The sequence below is a fragment of the Apteryx rowi genome, unplaced genomic scaffold, assembly GCF_003343035.1.
Source record: "Apteryx rowi isolate R43461 unplaced genomic scaffold, aptRow1 scaffold_25, whole genome shotgun sequence".
Taxonomy (NCBI): Eukaryota; Metazoa; Chordata; class Aves; order Apterygiformes; family Apterygidae; genus Apteryx; species Apteryx rowi.
In genome coordinates, this window is record NW_020448863.1 from 812,875 (window position 1) to 840,105 (window position 27,231).

General features: G+C 36.7%; 2 protein-coding genes across 3 annotated transcripts in view; one reads left to right on the plus strand and one right to left on the minus strand.

Moving 5' to 3' along the window:
* PLCZ1 (phospholipase C zeta 1) overlaps positions 1 to 24,682 on the minus strand; it is a 60,170-nt gene extending 35,488 nt beyond the window's left edge. Inside the window, exons 1-6 of one of the 2 annotated variants that reach the window (XM_026066929.1) lie at positions 24,669 to 24,682; positions 24,006 to 24,129; positions 20,920 to 21,154; positions 8,459 to 8,660; positions 6,809 to 6,953; positions 3,877 to 4,029 (exon numbers count right to left, since the gene is read on the minus strand). In XM_026066929.1, coding sequence (XP_025922714.1) covers positions 3,877 to 4,029; positions 6,809 to 6,953; positions 8,459 to 8,660; positions 20,920 to 21,154; positions 24,006 to 24,129; positions 24,669 to 24,682 — 873 coding nt within the window. Of the gene's footprint in view, positions 1 to 3,876; positions 4,030 to 6,808; positions 6,954 to 8,458; positions 8,661 to 20,919; positions 21,155 to 24,005; positions 24,130 to 24,622 lie in introns of both variants that reach the window. The other variant, XM_026066928.1, reaches the window with a different exon arrangement.
* A 389-nt stretch (positions 24,683 to 25,071) lies between these two features.
* On the plus strand, positions 25,072 to 25,911 carry CAPZA3 (capping actin protein of muscle Z-line subunit alpha 3). Its single transcript, XM_026066937.1, has one exon. The coding sequence runs from the start codon at positions 25,072 to 25,074 to the stop codon at positions 25,909 to 25,911; it is 840 nt and encodes a 279-aa protein (XP_025922722.1).
* The last annotated feature ends 1,320 nt before the right edge of the window (positions 25,912 to 27,231 follow it).

Sequence of the window (27,231 nt, forward strand, 5' to 3'; positions counted from 1 at the left end):
ATGGTGTGAGTTGACATGCATGAACTGCAGTCCGAGGAAATAGTTAAGACTGGCTTTGCTTTGACTTTTAATCTTTCTTCCAGACGTGGACAGACATTTCAATTGACAAAGGTCCAGCTCAACTCCTACTTATAAAAGGAAGTAGGAGACTAATCAGACAATACAGGAGAAAGTAATGTCCATGGAAATCTCTGATTCCCCAAGATCTAATAGAACCTGTAAGGCTATATACAACATAGGCAAATGTTTCCGTGAAGCATTTGGAGAAATAATTTGGGATTCCACCTCATGTACAGACAAAGACATTGTTCTATTTGGATCCTGAAGAGCACTGAGATGTGGGGTTTAGAAAGAAGCCTTGCATGAGCCCTTGATGGGATGAGCAAAAGTAGGACCAACAACAGTGGCAGTCAGATGACGAGGATTTCCCACCTCTGAAACGCAATGTTTATGTCCCATGAGAGAGGGAGAAGCTGTTATGCTGAAAGCTCTTACCAAAGAAATCTGAGAGGTAAGGGAGGAAGGGCTGAACTGGTCAGCCCGGGGCCAAAGCTCTGAGGGAACTTGTAGGTCCTACAGGCAGGTTGTTAAAAAGAGCCTAGCAAAGAAGGCAATAGCACAGGTCACGAAGACAAGAGGTGACAACTTACATGATCGCTAAGTTGCTCTGATGCAGCCAATCAGTTGAGAGGACCTGAGGGACAGAAGCATGCCCATCGCATTTAGAGGCACTTGAGCCACACATAAAAGTAAAGAGGTTTGGGGTGTGTCCCTGGGATATTATTACGTTGGAATATTCTCTAACAGAGCATATTACCATAAATGTCTCTGCGGTTATTGCCAATGTCAATGAAGAGTGAAAGACTCCACCCTTTCAGTGCCCTCCCACTTTCCTTGCTAAGACCAGCCAAGAAGGAGGAGGGGAGAGCTCAACACAAGGAAGATGAAGATGACAAAAGAAGGTAAATAAAGTTGTAGGGCAAATGGACAGAAAGCACTGTAAAACTAATCTGAATATTTTGAATTTTTCAGCTTAGAATAATTCATTTCATGCATAGTAAAGTGACTTAAAATGTATGCACCTTAATACTCATCTACTCTAGTATGACATATTCAATTAATTCATTTATAAATAACAAAAGTGAATATTTTAGCATATAAGCAATTTACCACCTACTTTTATTTTGCTTTAATAAAAGCGGGTGTGACAGTCTACAAAAAGAAGCCACACTGAAGAAAGTATAGTCTAAAATTAATATTTAGGACAGACTTTAAAAACAAATATAATAAACACACTAAGGAAAAAGCTAATACTCTAGGTGAAAGGAATGTATGTTGGCCATAAAACTTGCTGAACAGGACTCTACAAAGAAATCTTAGGACCTGTTGCTTGGCTAAATTTGAACATATAAAATTTCTTTTAAAAAATATTGCTTTTTATTATATTTTCTATTTATTTAACATTTTTATTTAATATTTAATGGCAGATCCAGGTTCACATATACATATAGATGAGTTACAAAGCACAGTTTCAAACAAGGAAACTGATTTCAAAGCTTTCCTTTTATATTGAGTGTGAATATAACATAGATATATAAATACACCTGTTAAGAATTCTCTAGTAAAAGTAGCTGTGTAGGCAGGTCCACCATTTACTTTGACTAGTCATCTTACTACACCTAGTAATTTTTTTCAGGATGGGCTGCTAGGGATATCAGGCCATATTCAGCTTCAGAGCAAGTGTATTTACTGCACTTGAGCCATGTTAATGAGCAATTTTCCATTCTGTTGAATCAATCCCATGTCTGAGCAGTTACAATGAACTGTAATTGCCCCAACATTTTTTTATATTCTACTAGACATATAGTAGAAATCTTTAATTATAATAAAATCAGAAAAATCGTTTGAAGACACTAGTATTATTCAGGTGACTCTTACAGTGGAATACATCTCACATAACTTTAAAATATTAAAAATCAAATAAAATGAATATCAACTGAATCAGCATACCTTATTAGTAAGTGATGAATAAGTGCAGAAGCTTCTACAGAGCTGACTTCAGAAAACTCTGAACTATGGAAATACAAAGTATGTATTCCCTAAGCCCAGTAAATATTCTGTAGGGGACATATCCCATAGAAAGTAATATTTTTAGTATGCAATTCAGATGTGGTACACCAGTTCAGCATTTGCTGCAGAGGACATACAGTCCTTGAACAGCATTGAGACTGAATGCAGCTATGCTTTGAGATGATTTTAAACAAAGCCTCACATTTAACACAGTTTTTTTCTAATTTACAACATAATTTTCAAGGTTGCAATTTGAAATTAGACAGTGAGATATACAAATATAGTGCTACACTCTACAAAAGATGTTGGCTTATTAAGTAATTTATTAAGATGTATTAAAATATATTTACAACAACATCGTTATGAAAATAAAGCAGTATGGTAATGCTTTAGCAAATCTTCTGGGCAGGCCACTTCAGAAAATAAACAAATGCTTTTTTCATGACAAATCCTTTACAAAAATAGTTGTGTGTTTGCATGTGGTGTCTTTCCTTAAGACAGTGTTTCCTGCCTTTTCAAACTGGTGACTCTTTATTTGAAATAAATCATTTTCTTTGTTCCCCGTCAGGTACTATAAAGAAAGTGTAGAAAATATATCACTGATAAGAGTTATAAGCCTAAATAATTTTTTTGTGTATGCATCTGTTTGTGTTGCGAAAGATTAAAAAAACCTCTTTTGACCTTGAAAGAAAATGATATGCAAAGAATGGAACAGTAGGAATTTATTTGTTTTAGTTTGCAATAAAATTTTCAGCACCCATCTAATTGCCTTTTCTGACTTCATATCCCAGGGGTCTCAAGCCACCAGCTGAGAAACACTGCCTTAAGGACAAACACACTGAGAAAGAGAATGCTTTTGTGGTAACAGAACTTGATGAAATGTTTCCATCAACATTTTAACAAAAAATATAGATTCGGCTTTCCATTTCAATAACTTGTTCAAATTTCAGGAAATTCTTTCAGTCTAAGAAACAAAAAATGAATTAGCAAAAAAGTATTTTAACTTTTTGGTTCAAAGCATAATGTTGTTTAAAAATTTATACTTTGTTTCCTTCTTTAAAACTTGAAAACACTGGAAGTTTTATATCACGTTGAAGAGAATGGTTCAGTTAATCTTGAAATGTCGACTTTACAGATCAACAGAAATTTTGAAAGATGTTCATTATAACACATTTGTTCAACAGCTTGAAATTTCCAAAATAAAATTAATCAATTGTTTGCATAGCTCTCAGACTCAGAGTTCAGATTCAATGATACTTACTTCTACAATCTTGGGCAAGTCATTTACCTTCCCTACGAACAAATGTGCCCTCTTTAAAGGCAGATTCTCTTGTTAGTATGGTTCACAATAATAAGACACATTACTGGAGCTGCCATGTTTCCATATAAAATAAACTTTAAACCCCCAACTTTAGTTAACTGCATTTAATTATAAAATAAAATCAAAGGTTTAATGTATACAAAGCCCCAGAAGCTAGAATCATGTGAACCAGAAGATCTAGGGCTCTGCAAAATGTTAGTGTTATCTTTTTTCATCTATATGTTTCAAGGTTGTACTGGAAACAGTTTTCCTTTAAACATAGCCTTCCATATCAACCCACATGATTTATTTTTGCTTTTTTTTTTTTACTTTATTTTTTCTTGTGTTCTTTGTGTTGTGTAATTAATTCTGTTTTACAATCTGAAGTCCATTTCAGACCCCAGATGAAGCAGTTTCATGAATCCAGTTTCAGAAGATTCTGAACAAAAACTACGGGAAATTGTATTTTTCCCTATCTTTCACAGAGAAAAATACAATGTTGTTACCTCAGGAGAAGGGAGTTCAGTTGGCACTTTATCATCAATTGCTGAAGAAAGAAGTTTGTCACCTAGAATACTTTCTAAATAGTCTGCCATTACTTCTTGTTGCTTGGGGCTGCAGTGGTTCTCCAAAGACAGTACAATTGGATACTCAGATGCCTGAAAATATAAGTTGAAGGTTACTATGATTAATAAATAAGAAGAGAACTACTGGATCCCCCAAAATATCTTACAAAAAGCCCCTTGGTAATTTGTGTTTTCCTTGATTTTTAAAATATTCAGAATTTAGGTCAGTTGTTTCAGGTTAGTAACAAACTAAAAAGCTTACAATATTTATGGAAGAGGAAAAAGTATAATCGAAAGATTAAGTCCAAAGAAGAGAAAAAAAATCATCTTCAGAAAGTTAAAGGGAGTTAGAAACAGGGATGGATATACATAGAGATGAAAAGAAAGAAACAGCGAGAGAAACAGTTAGGGAAACCAAGTAAAGATCAGTTAAGAAGGATACAACACTTCATTAATGAAACCAGGTAATATCTATGCTAATAGTGCATACTGAAGTGTATTTGTCCAATAAGCAATAGAAACCAACTTAATTTATCAGAGGCATTTCATATACTGACTAATGTTAGGTGTGAAGAAAGTAGAGAGAAATAAGTGTTGAATCAACCAAAAATCAGGTTGATTCAATTCCACAGGACAGACTACAGGCTGCTGCCAGAAAGCAGTATTTGTCACAGAATTAATGGCTCAGCTGATACAGAGCTGCTAAAGAATGATGCACTGACTACTGCATGTCTGGAACAGAGTTTCTCAACAGATGAATTTATATTAAAAAAAAAAGTAGTGATAATATCTAATACCTTCTATTCTTAAGAAGTTCTTTCCATTGGACCTATAAATTATATCACAACAAACTGCTTTTATGTTTCTGTTGACTAAGTAATCCCAAAAGGGAATTATCCCATAGGATAGATGAATTTTTTTAGAAAGAATGACTATGTTTTGTGAAAAGGAATTTTAATAAGGGGAAACAAGGGAAAAGGAAAATAGAAATCGTAATGATTGCTATTTTCATGTGCATATAGGAAGAAACAAAATTTGATCCAACCAGGTATCTTAAATTTACATCTCACATATTTAAGTCATAGCTCCTTTAGTGGCTGGAATCCATTTTAAGGACAATGAAAAACACATGAAAAACAAAGCAAAATTGGCTTTCAGCTAAATGTTACTTGTAGCCACCAGTTTACTGAAAGTGAAATAGATTTAAAATATTTCTCTATTTTGCAGGTTTTTTCTTTGTTTTGAGTGTAGAAAATTTCCCCCTTTGCTTACACTGGCTTACTGTGAAAAGAGGAAAAAATATTTTTTGTTTTTAAAAGTAAAATCTGATTATACAACTGCAGTTGACAAAAGAACCCAGGATTAAATGTTTTTTCTTTTTAATTGTAAGAGTTCCTAATTGACTATATGTTAAGTTGACAGTATCCTTAAAAATTTTGTCAGAAATCACCGTCTTCACATGAACAAGGAATGCATAGTTTTTACTCCTTATTCATCATAGCACTCAAGCAAGAGAGATGAAACATGAGAAATCTAGTAAACTTTAGAGAATAGTTCCAAACTAGAAATGCCCATTTAGACTGTGGAAATAATTCTCTTAAGTTGCCAGTAACACTGGTGACTACTAAAAACAGTCTGAATTAAATCTTTGCTTGGGCAGTACCTAACCTGTTGATTTCCAAGTGAAGTACCACTTTATATTTACCCTGCTTTTTACACTTTTCCACTAAGAATTAACTATTAGCCACTATCAGAAACAGGATTTTAGCCTAGATGGACAGGTGGCTGGAATCATTATTTATTTGTGTGGTTTTATGATTTTTTCCATACCTTGTGCCTATTAAATGAAGCTTGTATTATAGCAATGTACAATATGCTGTGTAATAGCAAAGACAAGTGAGTTGCATCTAATGCGTCATGAAGAACAGCAAAGTAAAATCATTTTTTGTTTTTATTGTCTTCTAAAATTGGACTCATTTAATTTTGTATAGAAAACAAAAATATAGCTATGCTTAACTCTGAAAAAGCTATGTATATGTGTGTGTGTTTTATATATATATATATATATATATATATATATATAAAATATATACAAACCCATATATATCAGCATGTGTGTATATATGCACACACACATAATGCAAAACTGGCCTGAATCTAAGGGTTATCATAAGTCTTTCAGGACTTATCCTTCAGGCAGGAGTTTTGCCAGAAACCTATATAAAAGACTGAGACAGTGCCAAAAGATATCCAGCTTTCACTGTTTTGACAGAGACAGGCAGAAGGGACATTGCTTTAACGAGTCATCTAACAAAAAAATAACAGTAGATGGAAACCTTTATCAGGCCTTGAATTCGAAGTGGTAAAGATGCTTAAAAAGAGGACATGCTAAACAGAGTGAGACTCAAAGTCAGCTGTAATCTAACCTTTTATTCCCTCTGTATTTTGCAAATTGAAACATAGAACATAAGACAGAATGGTAGCAACAGAAGAATAAGTAAAAAAAAAAAGAAAAAATATAAAGAAGTAAAACACTAAACTGTACTGAAGTAGTTTTTTAGTTTATATTCAGTACTTCTTCAGATGACCTCAAGTGAGAATTCCACCTAACAAGCTGAGTAAGATCTTCTGAATTTATTATCCCAAGTTTAATTTATAATCAATATCAGCAAATAAGTTTACTGTTCATTTAAAATGTACACATTAAAGAACAAGTGGTACAGTTTTCTCCTCATTTATTTCAACAGTGTCCACTGCCACAAGCAATGTCTCAGTTTCTTGTCTTTTTCCCCTGGAGAAGCTTAGACAACATTCATATCCGAGGACTTTGTTAAGGCCACCATAGCATTTCAACCAACATATATATACTTACCGCAAATGCGTATTTGTCTATCACATGAATTACAGAACTAAATGAAATTTTGCTTGTTAAAGTGTGACCATGATACACAACAGGTTCATTGTGTGAGCCATCCCAGCAGTCAATTTCCAGGCAACGACATCCTTTTAGCAGAGCGCTTCAAAAGAACAAGAGAAACAGCTTTACAGTCAAAGGAAGATACCACATTTTCTTATATATGTTGTATTTCTGATTATATGCCTGCTGAATAATTACAAAAAAATTAGCCTAACATCACAAAAGAAAATAAATCCTATCAAATTATACAAATAGGGAACAGAACTATATTTTCTGTTGTTTATGTTAGGTAATAAACTTTATTAGACCATTGTGGAGGAAGGTATATTTGTGATTATCCTTCTTTAAAAGATTAAAAATGAGAGTCAAAGTTTTAAAGAAAACAATTTTGGAAAGCGGCAAATGGTTTCTTAAAATAGAAGTAGAAATGTTTAAAGGTTTTTTCTTTATTATTATTCTAGGATTGTCTGAATATTTTAAAAACCATTATACTTAAAAGTATCAGCATCCCACTTAGAGAGTCAGGTTATGCTTTTTACATAATTTAATTGTTCTCTCCCATCTTATTTCTAAAAAGAAGAGCCCTAAATGGATGCCCTAAATTTACTCTGTTTGAAGTTTTAATAAGTTAACTGTAATTCCTGAATGTCTTAGGTTTCTAGCATTTGCCTTGCTACTAATTTAAATGTTCTTGTAGACTGTTTTACCTAATTATCAGTCTGTCCTTTACATGTTGTCCTTTACATGCTAACAGTATCTTAAGAGGCTTCTAGCTGGATACATCCTTATTTTATCATTTTGTATTTTCTTTATACCAATAATAACTAAGCAGAAAGAGAAGGGGATTTTATAAGGCATTTGCAATTATTTTAAGCTATTTACCACATACCGTTTTTAATATTGTTAGAAACGGATTCACTAGTGTTCTTGATTGTTGCAAGTCATTAGAGGACATACAGAGAGCAAATTTCTGTCTCCCTCTCTATTGACTTTACTACATAACCCATTTTTCTACATCCCTGTTCACTTCTCAATGCTTTTCGTCAATAAGGCATTTTGGTTTCCCTTTCCTCTTGGAGTCATATGCTGCACATTCAAATACAAAGTTTCTTCTCCCTCCAGCCTACCATAGTGCCCACATAACTCTTTATTTTTTCCCTTCCAAATTGATTGCATCGCAACGTACACTGTTCTCAGATATCCTTGACACACTCCACCATCCTGGGCCCCTACGTGCTGTATAAAGATATAGATCAGAATAGAGCTGGCCCAGAAATCTTACATTTATTCCAGGGAGTGATTTATTTTTGCATGTCATGTTGAAATTAAAAACTGGTTTAATTATATACTGTACAGCATACTACAGATGTCATTTGCTGCAAGGTAGATTTTATGTGATGCAAGTGAAAAAATAAATCGTTTTCAGACTAAGAACAGATGGTTTGTCAAATATATTGAAATGTGTACACACAAAATAAAATACCACTCTCACATTTTCCACTTGTATCTGTGATATTTTTGTCCCTTACTGCCAAACAGCATTAAATATGAGGTAGTATTTATCAAAAAAGCTAAAGAATATTTAAAATTTTAAAAAAGTAATACCTGGCATATCCCCATAAATGACTGGGCCCTATTAATTGGTCTGATATCAAATAGGTGTTGTGAGAAGATGAAATAAAATAGTCACATAACGGCTGGTTCATATCTTGGTAGACAATCCTGTGATCTTTTCTAAATATCCAACAGTCTTCTGAGCTCATGTATCTTATAAATCCTTCAAATGACATCTGTCTTCTTTTCCTCACTGAACAAAAAAGAAAGCAAAAAATTTCCTGTGTGAAGCTAAACTGATGGTTATGTCTGTATATGTTCCATAATTTAGCTAATTCCAAACATTACTAAAGGTTATGGAGCATAACTATTTCCTGCAATTTTTAAATTAATACAAAACAGTATAAACAGAAGCATCAGATGTGTGCAGTTCTGGAGCCGATGAGGTTCAAAATTATGAGAGGAAGTATATGAATGTGTTCTGATGTTTTTATTCTTCTATGAGCATCAGGAAGAAAAGCCTGCAATAGTTCTGCTTAAATATTTGCTGTTGTTTATTTTTGGAAAGTAACATTCCAGTCAATGCACAAAAAGAACTTTTCTTTCTCTGTAGAGAGAACAGGAATTATTCGCCAAAAGGCCAGTCAAAGACTGGTAAAATAATCTTGCAGAAACTATGATTCTCACTACCAAACATCTTCCTCAATGGTGGAAAATCCCAAATAGACAGTGATGAAATATTATTTAAATTAGAATTATTTGAAGTAAAAATAGCATCTTAGCAAAATAAATGACTGCCCGTAAAGATGAACTGCAAATCAAGCTTATTGTATTACTGCCTCTATAACAAAATGTGCTAATTGTCATCATACCAGTGATACTCGTCCCATTTGTTTTGTTTTTAACTGATTTAATGACAAACAGATCCATTATACTGCCAACTGCTGCTCCAGTGTCATGCTTCAGAAGTTATAATTTTGCAAATGATATAATTTCAGAAGTCATCTTTGCTTTGAAACATAACCTAGTTTGAATTAGTCAGGGATTTTGCCCATGTTTTGTTGCAAAATAACCTTTTCATTAAGCAGTTATTTTTGTCAGCATAGTAGGATGGGGATATTTAAGCAGTAAGTAATCAAAGGTTATTTTATGGTAACAATGACTTAAAGAGGTCAACCTTTACAAAATTTTGCCAAAAACCTTCAAACCCTTATCTGACCTATTAATTCTCAGTACATTTATAAGAATCATGATTTACAGGGTAGAATTGCAATAACCAATCTTTAATATATCTACTGACTAAAAGTTTCATATCTGAATACGAATTCATTAAAATCATTCTGATGAAGATAAAGAAAATAATTATTTCTAAATTGTACATTTTTTTGAACTAGGAAACTTCACAATGTTTTAAAATACTACACAGAAATAGAAAAGTAGTGATGGAGACCATCCAGAGGTTGCCCATACATACACCGTTCTCCTTAACCATACAAATGCTATTCCTAACAGATTTCTGTCTAAACTATTCCTAAAGATCTCCATCAGTGAAGAATCCCCATGTTCCCTAGAAAAACCATTCCAATGCCTAAGCAACCTTACTGTTAGAGAGTTTTTCCTAACATTTACCCTGAATCTTCCTTGCTATGCATTGTCTGTTTTATTTGGTATTATTCCCCTCCTTTTTTCAGTGTCTTACGCATATGAAGGCTGCTGTTATGCCTCCCCTCAGCCCACTGCTTTCTCAAAGAAACAAATCCAATTCACTCCATCTTTCTGCTTAGGTTAGATTTGCTTAGAATTCTGACTATTTTCATTGTACTACTTTGACTCTTTCCAACTGGTCAACATCCTTCTTGATGTGTGATGTCCCTAAATGGAACATTGGACTTTATGGAACTTCATCCTTTGTTTTCTATATCTTTTCTCCAATTTGCCAAGATAATTTTGTTCTCTAATATGCTCAAAGTTCTTCCCCACTGGTGTCAAATCTAAATTAATAAGATGATAACTTTCTATTCTGTCATCCAGCTCCTCAATGACATTATTGAAGTCTGGATCCCAAGACAGTGCTCAGTGAAACTTCATGTTCATGCAGCCTTCCATTTTGATTCTAAATCATTGATGATTAACTTCCAAGAGTAATTTTCTAATGAGTTTTGTATCTACAGTCTACTTATTTTGCCTGCCTCCTCAACATGCTTAATGAAAATGCAAGAGAATGCTAAAGGTCTTTTTAGCATCAATGTATGAAGTCTGGTTTTCTCTTGCCCAGCCTGTCTCATATTGAAGGAAACTAGATACAATTACTTCATGAAATGTTCCTACTGACTGTTACTCTTCTCTACTACCTTTTGGCTGATTACATATTTATTATGTTTTCCAGTATTCTTCTGGGATCTGACTGGTATCTAATTCCCTGGATTTTCCCTTTTTAAAATAGGTGCTACATTTGACCTTTTCTAGTCTTTCAGTTCATCATCCATTCTTCACGAGTTGTCAAAAATAACCTGTATTAGCTGAGCTTGCTACAGTCAATTTTAAGAACTCATGGATTAGTCAACCTGTCCTCACTGATCTGAAAATATTTAAGTCATTAAGAATGTTTTACCCTGTTCTTTCCATATTTTTGACTGAGATCTTACCCTGATCTCATTAATAATGTTAGCCACCTGGTCATACCTCAGTAGTGGATCAAGAGTTTCCTGGTTTTCCTTTTAATGAACATGCTCGCAGAGTGACCTATTGTTAACCTGATGTCTCTTGATAGTTGCAACTTGTTTAGTATCTTGTCTGTTTTGATTTATCCACATGCTCATTTCATATTTTTTTAGCAATGGAATTAAGTTTCTACTTTCTGGATCTTTAAAAATGGTTTTAATGTTTTACATTGCTCAAAACAGAGTATTTTTATCCTGTTTGTTTTACCTATAATGAATTACATGAATTGTTGACTTAAGGCCTTTTAAAATAAGGTTTTTCACCAATAGTGTCTGTTTTTCATTCCTGATTAATTTATTTTTCATGTCCTATATTGTTCTCTGTGAAATCACAGTTGGGCCAGTAACTACTTATTTTGCATTTTTTTATTTACTAACCATTCTTACATGAACTTTTTTATATTTATCTTTTAAATTAATGAAAAATACTGAATTTCCAAGTTTTTGGTTGTTATTTTCTGAATTTTTTTTATGATTTTATGGATACTCATCATTAACAAAAGATGGTTACAATGTTCTCATGAAGAGAACTTATGTTGACGTAAATATGCTCATGACTAGAAACCCCTAAATGTGAAAAGGTAAATTTGTGTTGCTCTGTTAGCCAATATGTAAGCTGTTTGGCTTCAGTAAAAGTTCAATTAATGCCACTAATCAATTGACTAAAAATATTTTATTTTTATACAGCTTATTACAAACCCATGGCCTTGCATTACACTCCTTCACAGCTTGTTTCTCAGGGATCTGCAGTTGCTGTCCTTGAACTGCACACAACTAAAATCACCATCATGTTTCTGGAGAACTACCAAAACTCCAAGCAACTTTATAAAATGATAAGACTTATCTGTAATCAGGCAAAGATAGATTTTGCAGTAAACAGTTTTGGCAACATGTGCAGTTCTATGAATTGAGATATGCAAAAGAGCATCATGTGAACATAAATGGCATAGCATCTGCTTAAATAAGATTTCAGAAAAAAATCTGATACTTGGTAGAAGATGGCATAGCTTTGAGAGCTTAAGATAAAGCAAGGCTTTTTATTATTATTTATTTATTTTATTTATTACTGTTACTATTCATTCACACGTCTCCTCCAGTGGAGAAAACCTACTTAGTTTCTTTAGAAATCTCTCTTATTTATATCTGATGAAGATACCAAAAGCTAATTAGGAATGGATGTTCTGAGGAATTTTATGTCCTGAGGAAGAGCACAATCATACTATTTTCTGATCATTTACATACATTTTCTGCTCCTACTTTAAAAGAAATGGGAATGCACCTTCATAACTATTCCACAGTGAAAAGAAAAGATGTTTTCACAGAGGCCTTGCATTTCTTCCCTAGAGGAACCTCAGTCTTTCTCCATTAGGATCCTTTAACAGTAGTTAGCATGCCTACGTCTATTTGCTGTAGAAAGAGACATTTAAGAAGAAACAAGGAGCAAATTCTGTCTATCTTCTTGTAGCCTGTAAAGTTCAATGCTTTTCTCCTGTCTTCCTCTTTTGGATAGTTGGTAATGAAATTTAATAATATTCTTTTCTTCTAAACAGAATTATGAAAAAATGTGTGTGTTTTTCCCCCCATTCATCCAGTTAAAGTAAATTCCAACTCTGCCATATTCACCGATACTGACATTTCAAAGAGGAATTATGGATATAACCTATTTGGAAGACTTTGATAACATTATATATCTATGCTTTTTAGAGTTTATTACTTTCTGTTTTCCTGATTGTTTATCATGGAACTTCTTTGAAAGTAATTTTCTTTCTGTATGGAAAGAAAGAATGAAACTAAGATGGCTTTCATAAGGAAGATGTTTGGAAAATATGCCTAAAATAGTACTTTTTATCTTAGAGAATATTTCAACTGTGGCATAAGCTTCTTGTGCAGTTTCAGGTACAGAAGGTGAAATAACCATTTTTTCTTCTCCCATACTGAACAGTAGCCATTATATGAACAACAAAGAAATAACTAACTTGTATATCTGAACTAAGACATACACATTAGGAGAAATTTTTTTTGTACAGAAAGTAGCAGACACTATTGGCAACATCAGAATTTAAAGCTTGTTTGTTGCAATAAAGTGCATTTTTATAACTGAACAAATTGTCAGTGGGTTTGAAATATTTTTCTGAATCTTCATGCATAGTAACATCAGAAGTTTATCATTTAGAATCAGAAGAATGCCATGGAGATATTAAAATTGATACAAATATTTCTGCTGGGAATTTAGGGCTGAGCTCACTAGAAATACTTGCAATCACAGAAAAGGTGTTACTGTCTGCTATATTAGATGAAGCTTTAAATAATTATTAAAATTATCAATTAATAGTATTAGTCTCAAGACTGAAATGTTCTGAGATGGAACTTCAGATTGCATAACATCAGACTAAAACTTTTATACTATAAGCAAACAGTAAATGCAGTAAATATTTCCTTGGCTAAAATAAGAGCATAATTATTCCTTTTCTCTAAGTCTATATTCTAAGGAGCCTGCTTTCCACCTAACCTAACGTTTGCAACTAATACTGTTGCATACTGGAATAGAGTAGCTGTTTGAGCCGCAGTTTAGCTTTCTAAGGGTTTGTGTCACACAATTAATTGTCTTCTGGTGGTGAAAGCTTTTCCTAAAACTGGATATTTACATGATCTTTCTCCCATCTGAGTTCTTTTGTGTCTCATAAACTGGGGTCTAGTCATTCTCTTAGTCAAGATTTTTTAATCATCTTTTCATTTCACCTGATTTTTGTTAAACCTTTGGGAATCTGACTGAAGACTCCCTCTTCTCTGTCAAATTTGATTTAAATTGGTGAATGCCCTCAAAAATTCTCTCTCATGAGCACACACTTTCTCTGTCACACACACACATATTCACACAGGAAAGCAAGTTAAAAAGGTCATATATTCTAAGAATAAAATAATGATGACTTTTATTCCCAAAGACATTCTGGATCACTCAAATTCTATCTGACAAAACATAGATGCACCAAGCTTATACAATTATCTACAAAGTAAGCAAGTTTCTCAAGGCAGGATTGTGCTTTTGACCTGTTTTTGTACTGTCTAGCAGAAAAATGCCCAGACAAGAGCAGGGTCTCTGAATGGCACTGCACTGCAAATAATAACAGGATGCATCTTCCTATCCTCATCATGTTTCTAATCCCATCCATGCAAATGTTGAAGAATGGGCAATAATAAAAAAACAGATATATAAAATCTTATTAAAAAAAGATAAAGTGCATTTGATTAGTATGAAATGTTTTCTTTAATCTCAACGAGTCAAGATTTCTATTTGAAATTTATAATAAAATGAAGAGATAACAACATCTGTGTAGAACAAAACTGACATTTGGATGTTACTGAGAGACAACCGTCAGGTATTATCCACATTCACCAGTCTTACAATCACTTCCTAAAAATGTATCCTTCAGCCAAAAATGGAAGCTTTAGCACAAAAAAAATGCACATGTAGCATTTTTCCATTTTAAATTGTTTAATAAAAATGGAAAAGCAATGTATTCCGTATTTTTCCTGAACTAACTAAAGTATCCTCAGATAGTTAATTCAGAGTTCTCTGGCTCAACAGCAAAGAAAATTCTTCTTCTCGTGCATGCAAATGTTATGAATGGACTAAATGTTATAGATTGGCTTTTCAATGCTGTGTGCATATATAAAAATCTAGTCACTGTTTTTATCTTCAACTTGACATACCAATGCTATCAAGTTTATCAGATAGTGGTTATTATTAGTAGCAAACCGCTCAATCAAGTGTCAAAATCTGCCCTTTTCACTTACTGCAATGTATAGGACAAGGCTAGCAGATGAGTCAGATCACTCTGATGAAGAATATTTTATACCAAGTTCAGAATGACAGTTGCAGAAAATGATCTATTACTACATTATATGAATCAATGATCATGTTAATCATGACTGGAACTTTCCACCAACTATTCCTGAGTGAGAGTCAAAGGAACATGAACAATACAGCTATTATTTCATTCAGTAAGATTATTCCAATCACAAGATTAACAATTTGTTCACAGACGAAAAAACAAACAAAAATTTGACTTAGCATCTGAAATTTAAACCAGACATTAAATTAAAACTGTAGAAATCTTATTTGATACTTATGAATGTATTTTCTAACTCAGTGGAAGTTATTGAGTGCTTAACCATTTTATAGCTATTAACTTTCCCATCAAAATAGATGTTTCAAAGCAAAAAAACTTTTAAAACAGCAACTTAATATACAGTTACTTAATAAATACATTAGTTCTCAAGAAGAGTAGGATATATTCAGTCAAATATGTCCTAATTTGAGAGACAACCTCAAAAGGTAGTGTATAGAATCAAATGTTTTGTAGCTATTATTAGACAGTGAGCAACACTCTAATGAAATAACAAATGCCTTCTGTTTCTTGTAGAAAGAGTGACCCAGTTTCTTCTTTCTAACACAGAGGGAATGGTCAGCATAGACCTTCCAGGGCTACTATCCCAAAAGAAGATCTTCTCTTCTATGGGCTTAGCTCTGATTCTCCTCAAGCAGTTATCAATTCCACCCAGTACCCACAGAGTGGGAAACAAATAAAGCTAACCAAGTTAAACACCTGATCTTCAGCTTCCACTGAACACAGTAACAGCTTCCGATAAACTGCAGTAAGCTCTGGTTTGCTTTCCTCAGCTTAGTTGCAAATTTTGCCTCTACTTATGTTCAGTGAAGCTCAGCAGAAAAGCAACATCACAACTTGGAGCAGTCCTCAATAGCTGAAGTGTACCAATACTATGAACTTAAAAAACCTCCACTCATCTCTGACTTCTTACGACATGATTTAGAAAGGGTGATCAGGTACCTATGAAGATCTTGCATTTCATCAGAAGTGCTTCTTCTATAAGTAAATCAAGGGGACATGTGAGTCTTAACCTCTCTCTTGTTTTTTGGTTTGCTTGTTTTTTTTAAATCAGTGAATGAAACAACTTGGAAGGGAATATATATTGAGCAGACAAGCAGAATGGCAGATAGGAACCCTAAGGAAAATAAAGTAAAAAAAATGGTCTGCAATGACCAACAGAGAGTTGGAGAACAGAAGATATACAAGTACAAGGAAAAAGACAAATAAATGATAGGGAAAAGAAATGAGAATACATGGGAGAGGACAAAGGAGACTGCTGTGGAAATAAAGAAATTAAGACACAGAAAGAAAAAATAAATATATGAAAAATTAAACTTTTACAGTACTAAGTGTATGTTTCTTTTTTGCATAATAGTCTCAGAATATTACTTTGATTTTGTTTATTTAAACACTCATCAAAATATAACAGGAAGTGCTCCTAAAAAAGCAATTACAGCCACAGAAAACCCCTTCCATGGAAAAAAAGATGGGCTTTGTAGGTATGCCTGACTCAACTGGTTGAGGAACTCATATTGCTTAGAAAAAATATTTGGTCTACAAAGCGTTACTGAAACCAGGAAGAACCCAGCTTGAGTTCCAGCTTTCAGTCTGCATTACCAGTGCAAGCTGATTAGATAATTTCCATCTACTACAACAAGAAAAATGCCATGGATTCACTGAGGCATAATAAAATTGAAACAGCACGAAAAATAATCTACAAAACTGCTTGTCAAAGGTGTGGGCAGGCTACCAAGAAGGAATATTGAAACATTGCCCGGGCATGCAGAAATGATTTTAGGAAAGCCAAAGCTCAACAAGAATTGAAACTGGCAAGGGACATCACGAGCCACAAGTAGTACTTCTATCGCTACATTGGCCATATTTTAAACAAGGAAAATGAGGGCCTGAATGGGACAGGTGGTTTAGTGATAGCGGACACAGATAAGGCTGACATACCCAATGCCTTCCTTGTGTCAGTCTTCGTCAACAAGGGGTCCCAGGCCTTTGTGCCTGCAGGCGTGGTTCAAGGAGGAAAGTAACTACCAGCAGTGGAAGAGGATCAAATCAGAGATTACTTAAGAGAATTGACACATACAGGCTAATGGGACTAAATGGGATGCATCTGAAGGTGTTGAGACTGCTGGCTGATGTCACTGCAAGGCCCCTCCCAAAGATATCAGTCTTTGTCAGGCCATGGAAATCAGGGGAGTTCCCAATGACTAGAGAAAGACAAATGTTTCACCCATTTTCAAAAAGGGCAAAGACAATCCAAGGAACTACAGCTTGGTCAGCCTTACTTTCATCCCTGGGAAAACCATGGTGCAAGAACTCTTGAGAGGCATTTCTGGGCACATGATGAAGAAGGTAGTAGCCAGAAAGGATTTACCATGGATAAACTATGCTTGACCAACCTGATTTCTTTCCACAATGAAATGACTAGATCTGCAGATGAGGGGAGAGCAGTGGATGTTGTCTAATTCAACTTTAGTAAGGCTTTCAGCATCGCTTACTAAAGCATCCTTGTACCCAAGTCAGCACTTAGCAGTCTGGATGGATGGGCTGCTAGGTGAATAACTGACTGGACTACCTGACTCAAAGGATAGTCGTTAATGTGTCATACTCTACCCGGGGCCAGTTACAGGTGGAGTTTCTCAGGGTTCTCTCTGGGGCTCTATCCTGTTTAATACCAATGAGTTAGAGGAGCCTCACCTCACCTCACCTCCAGCCTAACCTCCATCCCTGGGAAGATGATGGAGCACCTTACCCTGGATACCATTTCCAGACATGCGAAGGACAAGAAGGTGATTGGGAGTAGTCAGAATGGATTTACAAAGGGGAAATCATGCTTAACCAATATGATAGCCTCCTACTATGAGATGAATGGTTTGGTGGATGAGTGTAGAGCAGTGAATGTTGTTTATTTTGACTTTAGCAAGGGTTTTGACACTGTCTCCTATAACATCCTCATAGATGAGGCTGATGAAGTATGGGCTAGATAAGTGGACAGTGAGGCAGACTGAAAACTGGCTGAACTCCTGGGCTCAGAGGTTTGTGATCAGCAGCACAAAGTCCAGTTGGAGGCCATTCACTAGTGGTGTCCCCCATGGGTTGATACTGAGGCCAATACTGTTTAACATCTTCATTAAAGACCTGGATGATGGGACTGAATGCACCCTCAGCAAGTTTGTAAGTGATACAAAACTGGGAGGAGCAGCTGATACACCAGATGGTTGCACTGCCATTCAGATGGACTTTGACAAGCTGGAGACATGGGCCAACAGCAATCTCATGAAGTCCAACAAAGGGAAATGCCAAGTCCTGCACCTGGGGAGGAATAACTCCATGTATCAGTCTAGGCTGGGGGCTGACCAGCTGGAGAGCAGCTTTGTAGAGAAGGACCTGGGGGGTCCTGGTGGACAAGTTGAACACGAGCCATCAACGTGCTCTCATGGCAAAGGCAGCCAACAGCACATTGGGCTGCACTATGAAGAGTGCTGCCAACAGGTTGAGGGAGTTGATCCTTTCCCTCTACTCAGCCCCAGTGAGGCCACATCTGAAGTGCTGTGTCCAGTTTTGGGCTCCCCATACAAGACAGACATTGACCTATTGGAGCAAGTCCAGGAAGGCCAAAAAGATGATTAAGTGACTGGAGACATCTGAGGAGAGGCTGAGAGAGCTGGGACTGTTTAGCCTGGAAAAGAGAAGGTTCAGGGGGGAATCTTATCAATGTTTATAAATATCTGATGGGAGGGAGAAAAGAAGACAGAGCCAGACTCTTCTCAGTGGTGCCTAGTGACGGGACAAAAGGTAATGGGCACAAACTGAAACACAAGAAATTGCATCTGAACTTCTTCACTGCGAGGGTGGAACACTGGAACAGATTGACCAGAAAATATTGGATATCCTTGGAGATATTCAAAACCTGACTGGACATAGTCCTGGGCAACCTGCTCCAGCTGATCCTGCTTGAGCAGAATTACTGGTCTATGATTCTGTGAGAGGGAATTCACCTTCATCAAACTTGTAGATGACACCAGTTTGGAGGCTCAATCAATACGCTTGAGGGCAGAGCTGCCATTTAGAAGGACCTAGACAGACTAGAAGAATGGGCTAACAGGAACATGATGAAATTCAACAAGGACAAATATAATGTCCTTAATCTGGGAAGAAAGAATCCTCTGCAATAGTACAGGCTAGGGACTGACTGGCTGGTGGGCAGCTCTGCCAGAAAGGACCTGGGGGTCCTGTAAGCCACTAGGCTAAACACGAGACAGCAGTGGGCCCTGACAGTGACGAAAGTTAACAGCACACTGGGCAGAATCCACGGCAGAATAGCCAGTAAACTGGGGGAATTAGTTATTACTCTTTACTTGGCACTTGTTAGACCACATCTATGTCCAGTTTTGGGCCTCTCAATACAAGAAAGATGTTGAGTAACTGGAGCAAGTCCAGCAGAAGGCTGGAGGTCATGACCTGTGAGGAGACAATTAGGGAACTGGGCTTCTTCAACCTGGAGAAAAGAAGACTTAGAGAGGACCTAGTAGTAGTCTTCCAGTATTTACTAGGGGATTATTAAGGAGAGAGACAAGTTCTTTATGGAGATGGGTCATGGGAAGAAAAGAGACAGTGGTCATAAATTGAAACAGAAATGGTTCTGATTGGATAAAAGGAGGGGAAAAAAAAATTCACTGTAAGGACAGTCAAGAAGTGGAACAAGCTGCCCACAGAAGCTGTGGATCTCTGTCCTTAAAGGCTTTCAAGACTCAACTAGAAAAATTCCTGAGCAACCTGGTCTGAAATCAATTTTGACCTTGCTTTGAGCAGAAGGCTGGACTAGATGCCTGAGCTCCATTTTCATCTGAAAAATTCCATGATTCTTTGATAGTAAAAGTGTACGTTTAGAGGCCTAATTGTAGAAGCTGATCACAGAACAAAAGGAACGTAACATTTTCGCTTGAGAGAACATAAATATATATAGCTTTAACTGAAATAGCATGGATAATGGCAGCAATAGACACATGACGGCACAGATTAATAACAAGACCACATGCCCACCAAACACGCTGAGCATCCACAATGTTTGCCAACCTATTTTAGTGCACCATGAATATTGTTACCAATGATATCCAGCTGAGGGCAAAGTCAAGTGTAACTATCCAGTATTTCAATCTTTATCAGTAGATGTACGCTTAGAAGTTTTTTCCTTCTGTGACATCTATGAATTAGAGGATTCTTACATTTAAACTTTCTGCTATACAACACTCAAACATAGACACACCAAGTGCAAAAAAGTATGACTGATACTCCTGAAAATACATGCAAGTGTATTTCCTGTAATTCAGTTTCCAAGAGAAATATCCTATGCTGAACAAACAGCTTGCTAACAAACACAATTTCTATTTTTTTCTTTACAGTCCACATTTATATTCCTTTAATTAATTAAGCAAAATGATTTTTGAACATTTAGCTAAACCTAAAAGTTCAGTCTGACTTCCTAATAATGGCCATTCATATGTCTTAGTGGGCATTAAGATTTACTGCAGTTTCTATCGGCTCATCTACTCTATGAAATTTGCATTTTGTTTGAAGCAATCCACATGTAAGTTTTGGACCAGTCTACTGTAGCACGGACTGAGAATGACTGATCTGGAAGTAATGTGCTACCATTGAGCAATATGCAATGTAAATTTATGGTGCTTATAATGGTTTCTTATATTATCACATCCTTAGTATTTAAAGATCTGAATCAAAAAGAAAAAATTTATATATGCTTACAGTCAATATCATACATTTGTTTTCTTTAAAATGTCCATTTGTATAGTCAGATGAGTATTTGAAAAAACACAGTAACTTACAGAACCACAGTAAGTAACTTAAAATTAAATACTTAAATGACACATACCTTCTTCAATGGGTTCATACTTTGAAATAATTTCTAAGGCAGTTGTTTCATCAGCTTCTGTTTCCAATTGTTCTTTTTTGAGAAATGTGATGAGCTCGGTGTCAGCTAGAATTTTGTGGTTCGGAGAATAAGTGCAGAAAAGTTCGTGAAATTCAGGTCTGTGTACAATAGTTCGATAAATTGCCCTGAAGTCTTCTATGTTAATAGTTGGTACCTTCCGTTTGTCAACTGTTTTCTGAAAAAAAACTCCAAACAGTCAGTAAAAGGTCTGCACAGATTCAAAGACAGATGAACAACAGTCCATTAAAGCTTATCATAAGAGCTAAAGAGCTTCTATATGCAACTTTTAAAATTTGTCCTTATGGTTAAAAATATTTTATATAAATTAAATGAATTCTGTGACATAACTAGCATCTAAGCAAATACAGTAAATTTATATATAATGCATAGACAGTATTAAAACATGCTATATAATATAGCCCCGAAAAATAATTCAGTATAATAAAATCCACAGCATAAGAATTATGTCAGTCCAACAGAAACTTAAACCATATTGTAAATACTTTCAGTTAAATTTATGTACAATATACAGTAAACATCAATATCAAAAATGAAATAAGGATGACCAAATTATCATGAGATCCAAGTCCTTCAGTATGTCAAATAAGAAGAACTATCTGAAGTCTGGAGAAAAGATACTTTATAATAACCTATGATATTACATTCCATTCTTAACAGACCAGAATGTTTAACTCATACTAATTATTCGCACATTCAGAATTCTTAAAACGTAAGCTTGTTTTCATAAATACAGCTTACAAAGTGTTAGCATATTGATTGATTTCAGTGTTTAAGTATAAAAGCTACTAGAAAAATCAAAAGGGTGAAAGAGGCTGAGTAGAATACAGTTTGTTACTGTTTCTGGCATGTACATTTTTCCGCAGGCTTGACAGTGTTATTTATCCATTAAAATTTTCTACACAAAATATGTATTTGTGCATACAAAATGTAGATGTTTCTAACAGTGTAGCTTGTGTTGTTCTTAAAAATTGCCAAATTAAGACAAACTTTGGGAATTTACTCACAAAATTATGTGCAAAGATCCTAAATAAATGCCAATCCATTGCCCCACCAATTATCCCTGTAGGCTGAGCAAAATTCATTATCATTGTCTCTTTAGACTGAGACTACCAAGAAGGATAGGCTTTAGCACCTAATAACATGGCACTTACTGTGGTAAACAGCTTTCCCCCGCCCTGAATTTCCATAAACACCTTACTTGGGCTCTGGCTACTGTTTGGTGCAGATTTTTGTTTACTACTAGACTAACTGCTTTTGAGAGGCACCACAAAGACTAAAGGCCTAATGCTACATTATCAGATTCTTCCCATGCAATACGGTTCCCAGTAACAGACGYCTGAAAGGGTACAACTATAAAAGCAAAAATATATTAGATCACCAAAACAAGAACAAATGCAAGTTCCATGGGGAGTTCTAATCAAATAATTTTACAAATCAGTATTTAAGTTTTTTCTTGGAGTTTGTTTAAGAGAAATTTAATGATCATTTTTAACTAAAATCATCAGCAAGAAATAATTTAATACAAACACTAATAATACATTTTCATTACTGCTTGAGAAATCCCAAGTCTAAGGTTGATCTCTTCAATCTATTTTTAATGTCTTTAACAATCTGCAAATTTACTCATATCTGTAAAACAGAAAAAGAAATATCAACACATTTTGGAACTAAGGTAGTCTATCAGGACTCAGGAGACCTTTACTTAGTTATTGGCACAAAAATGAAGTTGGGCAAAAAATTAAATTTTCTATCTATCTCAGTTGCTCATTATTGAAATGCAGACAATAACACTATCCAGGAGTGATTTGAAATTAGTGTTACAGGGATCACACAAATATAAAAAAGGCTGTTAAAAGTTTTTGTTGGAAGATCTGTATTATTCTTATTTTTACAAATGCACATCAACTCTTTGCTATTCAGAAAAAAAAGTATCTTGAAAAGACTTTGCCATTGAGATAAAGTATATGAAAACACACTATTCCTTAAAAAATTTAATTTTCCTAAATCGGATATTTTCCAAAGGAGCATTACAGAAAAAGAAATTAAAATAGAATAAACAAAACAAAAAAAGGGTTCTTTAAAAACTATGTTTATGGATTTTTAATCATCTATAACCCTTCGATTAACTAGATATCCTTTCAAATTGCTTATCATTTTTACATACTATTATACTGATGAACAATTTCAAACCAAAAACAATCAAATACTCAAATCTCCCTCAAAAAGCAAAGAATGGTTAGCAGCACTGTTAAGAATAACTAGATCATACTGTTAAGTATATTGTATTGTTCAATTTAATTAGATCAGATTTGTTCTATGCAGGTCAGTTCCTCAAATAATTATTCTCTTCTATACCCACAATCATTCATCTAAAATTTCTCTCTGAAAGCAAAGTCAGCAGAAAATACAGAAAACAACGATAAAGAGTTTCAGGTTCTCAAGGCTGGCAATTCTCTCTGTGCAGTGCAAGACGCTGAAAAAAAATCACAGACAGCAGCCCCCACATTTAGAAAGCACTGAGCTCACACAACTGTTTTTACTTTGGCAGGACAAGGCAGAGAACAAGGAGAGAGGAACAAGACAGAATGGGGAAATACTAATGTCTTCCTCTACGGCCTGCCTACCAGCATGACATAATCTAAGAGTTTCTGACTGTCCATAGCTTAATCTCCTCTACTAAACCTGGACAAGATTAGCTAACTGATTAAAAATTCTCAAGGAAAGTGAGGCCTTGTTACAAAAAGGTTGGGAATCAAGGCCTGCATATTTTCCATCATCCTACACTATTCTGGTATGGTAAAGAGATGGTGTTAATGCAGCCATTCAGTTACCCGTTTTACACAGAAATAAAAGATCTGGATGAGGCACATTATTGGCTAATTTTTCACGACCTACCAGAATGAAATTCTCTTCTAAAAACCTTAAATTAAGAAAACTGCAACTATAAAGCCCTTGCACACTGGCCTTCTAAATGTATGTAATTGATTAATCTATATATTCCTCACCTTAAAAACATGTTTTACATGAATGTAATCAAAAGTGATTTGGAGTTTATCGAGCAGTTTCATCGTACTGTTTAAATCGATCTTCCCGTTTCTGAACTCATTCTGAATGATGGACAAAAACCACGTGCAAGAGAGATCAGGTTAAGGAAACTTCTGACCCATTTCGGTGCCTTTTAAAATGGGGTGCGGGGGGAGGGGGGATTTCTTTTAAAAAAAATAAAAAGTTTGTAGGTTTTCCCCTTCTCATACGCTTGAACCTCCCTGTCTTCTGATTTCCGATAATACAGCAGGCTCTGGGGCATGCAGGAAAACATTTTTGCCCCACGCCCGGAGACTCCAAGGGCAAAGGTGGCAAAACGGGGAAAGATGAAGGGTGCAAAGGGAAAACGAGGGCAGCCAGGGATGAAGAAGGGCATGCAAAGGAAGGAGGGAAATACAGAGGGCTGGCCGGGGAGGCCGAGCATGGATAGAGGAGCTGCGGGGGCAGCGGCCCACAAGGAGCAGCGAGGAGGTGAGGGGGCGGCAGCGCCCGGCCCTGTGCCCCCCCGGCCGGGCCCTTCAGGCAACCGTGCCCCTTCCCCGGCGGGGTGGCCGCAGGCCTCGAGGCAGGCAGGCACATGGCCCTGGTGGTGTTGGGTGAAGGCAAGCCAAGGAGGAGGATATTTGTTCTCTTCCATGGCGGCTCCGCATCACCTGCTCTGGTCCCCTCACTGCGGTGGCATCGGCAGCGCACAGCAGGACATCACCTCGGCTTGCTCTGGTTCCCCGCGGGCGCCCTCCCCTGCCCCCTTGGCCCAGCGCCCACCCCCCGCCCCAGCCCCCGCCTCCCTGGGCGCTGGCCCCCCAGGGCTCTGCTCCACGCTGCCGCCGCTGTGAGATCACAAACGACCGCCATCTCGCGCTGCCTGGCTGCCATCTCGTGTTGCCTGGCCTCCATCTCGTGCTGCCTGGCCACCATCTTGTGCTGCCCAGCTGCCATCTTGCACTACCCGGGCGCCATCTCACGCTGCCTTCGTGGCCACGAGGAGCCCTGCCCCCGTCTCCCCACCCTTCGGGCAGTCCTGGCATGCACCTGGGGCAAGGGCCGCCACTGCTGCAGAAGGCGCCGCTGGTTTGCAGCCTGCTGCTTCAGGCCCCTCCCGGCGAGTTCGCCCAGGTCGTCCGGGACCTCCAGGCACTGGTGCGTGACAAGGAGCTGCTGAGGCACGAGGCCGCCCGTGCGGGGGCCCAGCGCAGCAAGAGCCACTTCCCCCCAGTCCGAATAAACAAGCATACTGTGCTGGTGACCCGCTACAATGATTTAGGTGGAAACTGCTTTTTTGACCCGCAGGACAAGCTGTCTTTTGCGTTTGACCACCTGAGCAGGGTGGCCGGCAAGTACCGGCTCCATGACGTGCTGCTGGATGAGGGGGAGCTGTGGAAAGGGGCCCTCCACAAGGACCTGGAGGCGTACGTGAGCCGCCACTTCCCCGCAGGCAACTGCTGCGTCTTCCAAAAAAACGCGAGGAAGACGCAGATCTTCATGGCCTGCATCGAGGCCCACCACTACCAGCCTTCGGGATGCTGGAATGGCCTCTGGAAGTCCGACTGGACTTTTGCCCTGACTCCAGTGACCGCTCGGGTCACGGGGATCTTTCTTCTCCAGACACACTACTTCAACGGTGCCAACATCCACGTAACGGTCAGTAAGTCTGCGAGTGAACCGCTCAACGTGACAGACCCAAGTCAGCTTGCCATAGATTTTGTGAAATTCGTGAAAGCTGAGGACACCAAGCTGCATATTGCCATCCTGGAAAACATGCAGACCTTGTCGGAGGATATATGGGGGAAAAATCTGCGGAGGAAACTCCCTATCACTCGCACCTTTATAAACTGGAATAGACTGCTGAATGAGCAGCGTCTGTAGATCAGTGTCTCCAGCGCAGAAGTACCTCTATGTCTATTGAAATGCACCATTTGATATGGCGGTCTAAATAAAAAATAAACAGAAGAAGAAGAAGAAGAAACAGGGGAGTCATTTAGTTGATTTATTTCTGGATAACTCAGCAGAGTGCAGAAGCTGCCATCATTGCATCACCACTTCAAAAATAATTCAGGTCTGTAGTGATTGAAAGTCATTTACTGTTCAGATTTTCTTCCTGTATGTTCTTTTCAGCTGTTTCTAGAGGTACCGCTAACGGTCACTGTCAAAGGCTACTGTAGATGAACCAGCAAGGAAACTCTTACGTTCCTTTGTAATTTCTTCAATCTTATATATACTTATTTAATTTCGTACTATCATCTGTAGTGTTTGTTCTAAGGAAACTGGTAAGATAGGTTGGCAAAGATACTGAGGTACTATTACTAGGTTTTTTAATGATCCTGAAACCCCAGAAGTTTGGCCTTCAGGCTTTGCTGAGGCATCTCTGTATATACAAGAGAGATCTCTAATGGAGTCACATGAACGAAGGGAGATCACAGGAGGAATAAATTTATTACAGCTAGTGCAGAAAATATTTGAGAACTAACTAGGGATGTACGTTGGCTGTTGCCTATTTCATTTCAGAATAAAAGAAACAATGCCATTTCCCTTTTCCCACTTTTTGCCTGAATTACAAGTGAATATTACAAATATCAGAAAGATATATGTGATCTATTCACAGTTTCTTAATACGAAACAATAATGTATGTTCATGTATTGTTATTATAGTGGTACCCAAACAACAATTCTGCAAAAGCTGCTATAAAGATATAAAATAAGGATTTCTACCTAGAAGGTTATAGCTCTAAGGAGAAAAAATGGTATGAAGGGCCGAGCTGGCAGGGCAGGATAGGACCAGAGAGGGCATGGGGCACTTTAGCATTGAGCAGAAGTATTAGCGCTAGCTCCTTGTGAGCTAGCACAGGTAGCAGAAGCGGTAATACTACCTCCACAGGTTGTTTTACAATTAGTAGTGGGGCTAACTAGCCTGGGCGCTTACTGGCAACAGCTAGTTTGTTTAGTTTTTGTGTGTAGGCACGATGAGTTTCACAAGCAGGTATTCTAGCCGTACTTTGTGTTTTTCAAACTATGATAGTGTCGCTTTGCTAATATGGTTTATTACTATAAATTAAATGCCTTACCACACTTGCTGTTTTCTCTAAACATATGTTTTGATTTAGAGTTTTATTAGAAACAAAGCTTAATTTGAAGCAGTGCTTTGTAAGTACTAAACTTTCTAAAAATATTGAAATGAGCTTTTAAATG

What these genes read in the sequence shown, in the direction of transcription:
- CAPZA3 (XM_026066937.1), top strand. Translation starts at nt 25,072, where the DNA reads ATGCACCTGGGGCAAGGGCCGCCACTGCTGCAGAAGGCGCCGCTGGTT.